This window comes from Borostomias antarcticus (assembly GCF_949987555.1).
Source record: "Borostomias antarcticus genome assembly, chromosome: 10".
NCBI classification, from domain to species: Eukaryota; Metazoa; Chordata; class Actinopteri; order Stomiiformes; family Stomiidae; genus Borostomias; species Borostomias antarcticus.
The window spans coordinates 16,622,035-16,631,827 of record NC_140243.1 but is presented as its reverse complement, the minus strand read 5'-3'; the positions used below and the strand labels follow the sequence as shown (position 1 = coordinate 16,631,827).

The 9,793-nt window shown below is 49.5% G+C and overlaps 1 protein-coding gene across 1 annotated transcript; it reads right to left on the bottom strand.

Annotated features, from left to right (window-relative positions):
• Window positions 1-4,767: 4,767 nt before the first annotated feature.
• On the bottom strand, window positions 4,768-8,744 carry fdps (farnesyl diphosphate synthase (farnesyl pyrophosphate synthetase, dimethylallyltranstransferase, geranyltranstransferase)). Its single transcript, XM_084444229.1, has 10 exons — window positions 8,674-8,744; window positions 8,125-8,277; window positions 7,807-7,947; window positions 7,353-7,433; window positions 7,007-7,129; window positions 6,748-6,836; window positions 6,454-6,526; window positions 6,202-6,279; window positions 5,957-6,091; window positions 4,768-5,678 (listed from the first exon to the last, which is right to left on the bottom strand). Exons 1-10 carry the CDS (start codon window positions 8,674-8,676, stop codon window positions 5,478-5,480), a joined length of 1,077 nt encoding a protein of 358 aa, XP_084300355.1. The 5' UTR covers window positions 8,677-8,744; the 3' UTR covers window positions 4,768-5,477.
• Between the last annotated feature and the right edge of the window lie 1,049 nt (window positions 8,745-9,793).

The window sequence follows — 9,793 nt, the reverse complement described above, 5'->3', positions numbered from 1 at the left end:
TATCCGGGTCAGGGGTTATGACGGTGGGGTCGGGTTCTGGGCTGGTTATGACTTGGGTGGCGGGGAAGTTGGTTTTGCTCCGGTTGCGCAGCTCCTTGAAGGTCGTGACCCTTGACCCTGAGCCTGACCCCGAGGACGATGCCAACGATGAGGTCTTCGACTTTGGTGGGGTCACGACCTCGGATGTTCTCGGAGGCAGCGGCGGCGTTTCCCCATCGGGTGAGAATGCCATCAGCCAATCGAATCTCTCAGGTCTGGAGGAGTGGATGGGGAGGGTGCAGACCTTGAGGGGGGGCAGAGTGGGCGGAATAGGGGGTAAGGGACGTGGGGGGGGAGGGGGAGGGGTATCTGAGAGTATGGGGGAGTAATTGAAAGTCTCAAAGGTCATATTGTTAGTTTTTGCTGCAGTAGTATTGTTGAGGCCAGTACTATAGTAGTTATCAGAGGCCAGGCTAACATTAGCCCCAAAACCACTGTTCCTCTTCCTCCTCCTCGCCATCTCAGTAAAGGAGGTGGTTCTGAAGGAGTCCCTGTTCTCCTCTCGCTCTGCCTCCTCATCCTCCACTTCTATTACTCTATCCCGTTTGATCTCTAAGTTCCCTCCATCTCTCCATCCATCCACGGTCATCCCGTCGATGTCGTAGTCCTCCTCCTTCTTGCCTTCCTCCCTTTTACTGGTCCCTCTCTCCTGCGGAGGTTCTCCACTGTGGACTTTCTCCGCCTCTTCCTCTTCCTCCTCCTCCTCCTCCTCCAGGCCCCCCACACAGACGCCCAGCTCGGGGCTGAGTTTGAGCAGCTCCGCCTGGGTGAGTCCAGCCAGCATCAGGAGCTTACGGATCTCCACGTCCAGCGCGTGGAAGGAGGGCGGAGGGGGGAGGGAGGGCGGCGGGGGGACAGCAGGGGGGGAGGAGGCGGAGACGGAGATGACCGGGGGAGGGGGGAGAGGAGGGGGACGTGAGGTGGGCGGTGGGAGGGAAAAGGGGGTCTTCTCGCGCTCCGCCTGGAGGGCGGCCAGCCTCTGCGCCTCCTTGCGGGCGAGGTGTCGCCTCCGAGGCGGGGGGACGGGGGGAGGGAGAGAGGGGAGGGAGGGAGGAGTGGGCGGGGCCGTGTAAAGGGCGAAGTACGGGATAGGCTGGGCGACGGGAAGGGGAGGGATGGACGGGGGGGAGGGGGGGAGGGGCTTCTCACACCTGAAGGTGGAGAAAGATGGGGAGGCGGAGGTGGGGGAGAAGGTGGAGAAGGTGGGGCTGGGCGAGGTGGAGAGCGACATGGAGGAGGGCTCCCTGCTGATGTTGATGTAGGTGTGGAGGTCAGAGTTCACGCTGACGTGGCGGGTGGGAGGTTTGGGGGGTCTGGGTGGGGGTTCCGCGGGTGACGGCGTGAGAGAGTCCGGAGCCAGAGGCTCCTCGCTGTCCGAGGGCGCTGTGAGGTCCACCCCGGCGTCGGAAAACTCCTGTGACTCTGCCAGCGATCGGCCTTTATACAGCTTCCAGGGAATGTCGACGTTCCCCATTTCATCCAGCACGTCGGAGAGGTCCTCTTCTTCCAGATCCCCCAGATCCAGCCCCTTCTCCTGGAGCCTGGCGATGTGGGCCAGCTTGACCTGCCTGTTGACCTTCTCCAGTCGGTCCAAGTGATCCAGTCGATCCCTCAGCAGATCGCCCCGGGGATCGGCGTCCATGTCCCAGCGAGCCACCTGGATCACCTGACTGAAGCGTTCCATCTTCCCAAACTCTCCCATCGATTCAAGGAAGTCCAAGAGGCCCAGTTTGCTGACCCCTGAACCTAAATGCCCCATTTGACCTTTGACACCCATGTAGTCGGAGGACGGGGAGGCAGGGGCGGAGGGGTAGCCCTCGTCGGGGGAGCAGGGGGTAGGGGGGGAACACGACGCAGAGCGGAGGGGGGCGGCGTCCGCGACTTGGAGGGGCAGGGATGGGGGCGTGGGAGAGGGGGGGTAGTGCTCGGCGGCTTGAGCGAGAGTGCCGTCCTGGGAGGAGAGAGGCGCGGAGAGACCGGCGTGCTCCTGGGAGCAGGAGAGAGACATGGAGAGGTCGATGCAGTCCAGCTCCAGGTCAGAGCAGGAGCTGATGGATGTGGAGGACGAGGAGGTGGAGGAGGAGAGGGAGAAGTCTAGGAGGGAGGGCGGACAGTCGCAGCAGGAGGGGACCAGCGTGTCATCGTCGTCGTCGTCGTCATCCTCGTTGCCCTCCTCTTCGTCCTCCTCTTCATCAACCTCAATGTCGACGTCCACACCGTTTTCCTCCTCTTCCTCCACCTCCCTCTCTTTCTTGTTGTCCACGCCCGAGCTCTCCTCTGTCTTCTCCACCTCCGGGGAGGCAGGGGAGCAGGCTGAGGCCTGAGGCTGGGGCAGTGAGTCGCTGGGCTGGGCCGGGCCCTTCACCCCTGTGCCCTCCTGCCTCTGGGATGGTGGAGGCGGAGGAGGCTGGAGCTTCAGCTGGTGTCTAATAGAGATGGTGTTGTTGTTGTTGTGATTGTGGTTAAACATGCTGTTGTTGTCCTGCGGGGAGCGTCCGTCACAACACAAACAAGGCAGGCTGGGCTCGTTGCAGTTGGGGTCCAGGGGCGGGACAGGCGGCAGGGGCGGGGGAGGGGGAGGAGCCACGTTGGACGCCGCTGCTACTCGTAAGCTCTTGGGTTTGGGTTTAGCCGTGGCGGCGGGGGCGGAGCTGTGCTTCTGTAGGCCCAGTTTAGACTGAACCGCGGGGCCACGAGCCGCAGCCCCCGCCCTGAAAAAAGACTTAGCGGGCGCTGCGGTCGCCCGACGGGGGGAGGACGTGGAGATGGTGTTCATGTTTTTATCTTCCCTCCGGAAACCGGGGCCATGCGGCTTTGGTTCTGCCGTGGCGGCGGTCCGTTTGCTCGTGTCGATGCGGCGAGGCCTCGCAGGGGCCGAGGTTCGGCTTGAGGAGTGCATTGTGGGAGTAGCAGGCCTGCTTTTGTGATTGTCAATTACTTCTGTTGCTATGTAAACCTGTATTGGGTTTTCTATCTAAAGGCTGGAAGGATCCAAACCATGACTGGCCATGACAGTCACATCTTGGCTTGAGTCCAAGGCTCCTGAAACACCAAGAGAGACATTGAGTCAGAGGAGACAAGAGAATACTCTGTCACCATGTTCTGTTATCAGCATGCGTGTGCTCCTTTTATTCTGCTCATATTTTCATAGATATTGGAAGTAAATATTGGAAGTTTAAACCATCCCATGGCTTGTTAATTATAGCCCAATTGCTACTGGGCTTTTCCACTTTGTAATTAACTCCCCAAGTGATGAAAGAAGCCGAAAATGAAAATCATCTCTCCTCCGCTCTCTCTCCTAAAAATACAGATGCATGAGCTCACTTAAACACACACACACACACACACACGCACACACACACACACACACACACACACACACATGCACACACAACTCCTAGATTCCACTTGATTATGTTGCAGCCTTGAAAGAGGGTTACTGTAGAGAAGGCTATCTCTTTCTCCATCTCTCCCTACTTCAATCTCTCTCTCTCTCTCTCTCTCTCTCTCTCTCTCTCTCACACACACACATACAAAGGCATTGCTTCTGCTTTATTTGATCAGATAAAATGCCAAGGATGAACTCTACTGGACGGCTATACATTTGGACATTTGCTCATATTATGCCGCATATTAGTAGGCTGCTATATTATCAAAAACAACTAGCGCAGAACATAACCAGGCAGTGCAGGGACAGGCCTAGCCTGTTTAGTGTTTTTTTTGTGTTTTTTTTACATCGTAGGCTTTATTGCTGATATCACAGTGCCCTTCACATCAAAAGGCCGAGAATGTCGAGTAAATGACTATATAGAAACGCTCACATCGGGCCTTGTCGGAGTAGGTGCCTTGGACGAAAACATTCGAATAAAAAAATCAAGCCACAAAGCAAATACTCAGCTGAAAATAGGCCGATTCTCATAGCTCGACTATTTACCACCAGATTGATCGATCCGAGGTGGCTGATGGAGAGGGGGATTGGGGAGAGAGAAGGGGGGGGGGGGGGGGGTGCATATATAGATATATAGGTAGCCTACCCTAAGCCGCAGCGCCTTGCCATAGCCTACCCACCCCCGCTTTTGTGACTAAAGGTATCCCTTTGCAATTAGCCAACCAACATGTTTGATAGGACTATTGCATTCGAATGTTTGATATTGCATTCGTTCGGCTGTAATTCAATAAATCTAATTAAGGATCTAGAGATAGAAGGGTCGGGGAATATACAGAAGCCAATAGAAAAATCAGCCTATGTTATAGCCTAGATAATATTAGACATCAACAAAGTCAAAGTAACAGAGATTTCTACTCACGGTCAGTGGGGTTTATGAGAAGATGGAGATGTAGGAATCCGTCTCCAGTAGCGGATGCGAGCGTTCGCGACCCCGTCCGACCGAGAATTTTCTCCGAGATACAGCGAGAGCATCTCTTCTCGCGACCACCTCCTTCCTCGTCATAGCACCGCCCCCCCCCCCCCCTCCCCTCCACCCCCAAAGGAACCACACCCGTCGCTGCCTCACCAGTCCATGCCATTATAATCGAGCAATCCCATCTCTTTCCATCTCTCCTCGTTCCTCAGCTCCCCCATCCTCTCCCTCGTTCAAAGAAATGCTCTAATTTGTTCTCCCAGTCACTGGTATATCCAGTCTTCACAATTCACACACAAACAAACGGCTCTTGGTCACATTTATTCATTTATTAAAACCAATAAGATTCCATAATTAGACACTGAGTAATATGGGACATACAGACAGGAGAAGGTGTGAGTGAGGAAGTCCTCAAAGATTTTCACCATATTTGAGATACAGAAGCAGTCGTCCATTAGAAATTGCGTGTGCCTGTCAAGGCTTTCTCTCTCCTTACACTGTCACAGACAGAGGCACGGAGATAATGCAAAAATATATATAAAACGACAGAAAGGAACAGTGCGTTCTAAAATATTGACACGGCATCAGACCAATGCTGGAAAGTTGTCACTGCCATCCCTGATAATTCCATAGGATTCTAGAGCAGACAGTCAACAATTCTAGAGCAGACAGTCAACAATGGTTATGATACAGTGTTTGCCATTCCATTTTACCATGCCATTCTATTTTACCATGCCATTCCATTTTACCATGCCATTCTATTTTACCATGAACAATGAGTAGAGGGTTAAGGAGAACAAGACTGGCTTCTTGTTGACTTGATATCTAGGTCTAGTTCAATTTCTATCTCTAGTCCCTTCTTCCAACACTTGCCACACTAGGATGCTACCAAGCTCTGCAGTAACCAAGTGCTGATTATACTAATGCCAGTATTCACTACTCAGATCTGTGGACTAGGATGAGTCTAGGAGCTAGGCTTGGGTAAGAAAATAGGGACTGAAGTAGAACAAGGTCAAAGTCACTTGCCCTCTACAGTGTAGCGCTTGCTAAAAAAAAACAGAGCCCACAGCCCGGTTTTCACTTGTTCCTCTTGTAGATTTTCTTGGCGAAGTTGAGAAAGACAGCATGGGGAAGGTTTTGGGCGTGACACGCAATGAGTTTCTTTAACCGCTGGTAGCTCTCGTCCTCATGTTTGTGGTACAAGGTGGGCATCTGCAGGGTGCTGTACAGCGCCTTGACCTTCTCCACACTCACATCGTCATGGCGGCCGTAGCACGACTGAGAGAAGAACAGAATAATTTTCAAATCATAAAATGTTTATCTTGCATTTATCAATTTTAACCATAACATTCCTTGTTATGTAGCTTATGGAGGATAAGCTGGGAAAATTAAAGCCATCTTGATTCATTCATTCCTTCATTCATTCAGACAGTCAAATATTAATTCAGTCAAATATTCATCCTTATAGACATAATTTGATAGAGTGATGCAGCATTTGATTGCAGGTCCATGTCATGGTATACAGTATCAGCTTTGATATTGGGTGGCTCTCTCACCTCCAGTTCAGCCCTTTGTTCAGGGGTCATGACCCCTAGCGCTGTCACCACCAGCCAGCTGCACTTGTTGTCCTGGATGTCTGTGCCAATCTTCCCCGTCACTGCAGGGTCACCATAGCAATCCAGGTAGTCGTCCTGACAACGGCAAAGCGTTGTAAACAAAATATTACATCGGTTCAAGGAAACTGCAAGATGTGCTGGTGATGGTGTGTGTATGTGTGTGCGCTTGTGTGTGTGTGTTTCACCTGTATCTGGAAAAACTCTCCCATCTCCAGTAAGATGTGTTTGGCATGGTTGTGTTCCTCCTCACTCTCTATCCCTGCCTACAGAGACACAACACAAGACAAGGTTTAAACACTTAAACACTCACTGTTCATTTTCAAGACAGGAGGCTTGGAGGATATATATATCAATTTGAGATTGTCTATGCTATAACATTCTTGTATGCCTACATGTTTAACAAACATTACAGGTCTTCCAAGGTTATATATGCTCACCATGTACATAGCAGCTGCCACAGGTAGGTAGAAGGAGTAGAAAGCAGTCTTGTACTTTACTATTGCTTTATATCTGTGAGAGAGAGAGAGAGAGAGAGAGAGAGAGAGAGAGACAGAGAGAGAGAGAGAGAGGTGGAGGCACCGGAGATATTAGTGTGGTTTGACTGTAATGTCAAGCTAATATCATCTCCAACAGCTTCGTATCTCAGTTCTGAGTATGAAAGTCCTTTCTTTTCTCCGTCAGCGACCCCTGTACATCCTAACCCGCTCTCCCCTTCTCCCTCCCTCCCTCACCTCTCCATAGTGAATCTGTTGAGGTCGATCTGGCCAGGAGGAGCAGTCATGAGGTCTAAAGCCTGGCCCAGCTCCGTCTGAAAGGTTGTCTGACACACACAGGGACACACGTCATGGCAGAAGTGCCTGTGTGACCTCTAAAACAGTCTGGCACTTTGTACCTTCAATGCTTTATTTGGTGGAGATGGAAAGTGTGTGCTGTTGTATTACTGCATGCATCCGGTGATGTGAAACAAGTGGGTATGCATGAGCATGTTACCTCAGTAAAGAGCTCTAGCAGGTGCACATAGTAGGGCTGTCCCCTGCAGTGTCTGCGCAGTAGTCTGTATATCGCCCCCTCCAGGAGGAAACTGTCATTGATGGCATCCAGACCCACTTCATCCTGGAAAAACACAGAAACGGCACCTTGCATTTCTGACCGAACAACTGGCTGTTGTTTTTGTTGATGTCGCTACTGTTGTTGTTGATCGTGATCAACGACCAGGAAAGAGCACACTTCTCTCTTTCTCACACACACACACACACACACACACACACACACACACACACACACACACACACACACACACACACACACACACACACACACACACACACACACACACCTTCTTGTACCAGCAAGGCTGTCCTCGCCGAGTCACAGATGCATCCATTATGTCATCAGCCACCAGGAAGAAGGCTTGAAGCTAAAAGACAGAGTAACATTTCACCACAGAGACAGTGACACCTCAAGCGGAGCACTAATTGATGTAATGAATCTAGGTCTATGCCATCAAACTTTTTTGGGGAAAGGAAGTCTGGCTTCCAGGCTAGAACTTAGTAGGTACATGGCTCAGCCGCAGACACACAGATCTGGAATCAAAACTACTCCAGTGTGAAAGCAGATGCTTTATGCTCAAAACGGAACACCCAGCTGGTCTCAACGAGTCCTTGAATCTAGCATGTTTCCTCTGAATTTTGACTCCTAGCATCTGCATGTACCAGTACAACCTCCTTCACAGTATATGGCTCCCATCACATGGTCACTAAGGCTGAATCAGGATTGGACCACGCTCTTACCAGCTCAATGCACCAGCCCACCAGCAGTGCCCTTTGAACTGCATCTTGAGTGAGCTTAGAGGCAGGGATGAGCTCCCGCAACGAGCCGATCACAGACAGACCTCGGTTCCTCTTGCCTCCAGGGGAATTGTAAATCAACACCTAGGATGGAAGAAGAGAGAGGGGGGGGGAGAGAGAGAGAGAGAGAGAGAGAGAGATTGATTGATTACACCTAGTCCTGTCCAAAGGCCTGAGAAGAAGGATTTATTTAAAAACTATAGCATAAATTTCCCTGGTTTCGTCTCCTCTCTTTCCCACACTGCTGGGTGTTATAGATACCTCTCTCAGTCTGTTGAGAGCGTCAGTGAGCACAGGATCGGTGAAGTCCTTCTCTGTGAGCTCCACCACCAGGTCCTGGAACTGGGCTTCAAACAGTTGGGGATCTGACTGGACTTCCTCGGAGAGGTGGGTCCCGTTGCAACAACTGTCACTCTGCAAGACAAAGTATGAAAGGATGAGGCAGAGGGAGAGGAGATGAAAGTTGCAGTATGGTCCATAACTGTCCATAGAGTAACAAGGTTTTTGAACTTACTAGCTACTTTGTGTAACACAGCCATCCTAAGTGAAGCTGCTAGCTCCCTAGATACCCTAAGTTAAGTTATAGACTCTCCGGTAAACAAACGCTATTAATAGATAACGATAATAAGCTAGTTACTATAATTAGCTTGACAAGTGCACTAGCTAGGATATTTACAAACTGTTAGCTATCGTTAGCTGGCTAGTCTGCAGTCTCCTTCCTGTTTGCCCGCTAGCTGTGCATTCGCATTAGCAAAATGTCACTTTCATGCACTGACAAAGACATAAATTACATTAGCTTATCACTACTACCATAATGTTCTTGTCCTCGTCCGCAATGACAGTGTTGGCAAGTCTGCTGTTGCTGTACCTGTTAAAAGAAAAGTGCGACAACCCACAATTTGGAGTGCTGTGTATTGTAGTTCTACAAGCCGTTACATACCATTTTATCGCAATGTCACCGAACTAAAACTCCCGACAGCCTTCACGCGTCATGACATGGGCGTGGATCCACAAGGCTTCATATGACATCGAGCGTTTTCATTCGCCAGTGCAATCGAACCAGGATGGGCTTTTGGGTTAGCTAACCAATAGGATTCTTGAAGAGGACAAGTTTACTGGTCAGGTGCTGTGTCTGATGTTTGGCAACTTTGTAAGAGGCAAAGGTACTGCCCACTGAACCGTTGATAACAAAATCTGTAATCCTGCACGAAGCTTGGGAAGCATTTACCACAGGACTACTAAAACACAGCAGTGTGCCAAAGCGCATTTTGTCTTCTAAGGGAGGCCACACAAAATACTAACTTCTTTTAAAAACAAGAAATTCATATTTTGGTCATGATATCATGATTCAATAAAGGTTACATTTTAATTCAAAGTGCCTCAGATTCTCTTCAGACTGCCAACCTACGCCATGGACAGTTACTGTTGTTTTATTCTTACTCTTTAATATATTTGTATTACTTTTTTGTATTAATGTTTATTTGTGTTTATTCCAATGTTTTATATAGTGTTTTTCTTTTTTTTTTACAAGCAAATAAACACTTACTGTCCAGATGAATTTAAGCTTTAAACATCATTTTCTTTGGTGGCGGCCTAAGACTTGCACAGTACTGTGTGTGTGCGTGTATATATACATACATACACACACACACACACACACACACACACACACACACACACACACACACACACAGCAAATAGATTAAGCACTTCATATAAAAAACAAAAGCATCTGCAGTTGTGTATAATTTATTTTATGTTGAATTACATAACTCACATTAAAAGTTCTGGCATTAGAACTGCATTTAAAACTTGTATCATATTGAATATAATAATTTTATTCGGGTTTCAATGCTCTATCACGGCAAGCCGTATACATTTCCTCAGATGTTTTCATGTGCAAGACAGGAGGTAGAAACTATATACGTAG

Excerpts from the sequence above, each read along its gene's own strand:
- fdps (XM_084444229.1), bottom strand. Across the intron at positions 7,434-7,806 it reads TGGGCTGGTGCATTGAGCTG|CTTCAAGCCTTCTTCCTGGT; the intron begins GTAAGAGCGTGG and ends TCTGTCTTTTAG. Across the intron at positions 7,130-7,352 it reads AGCCTTGCTGGTACAAGAAG|GATGAAGTGGGTCTGGATGC; the intron begins GTGTGTGTGTGT and ends GTGTTTTTCCAG.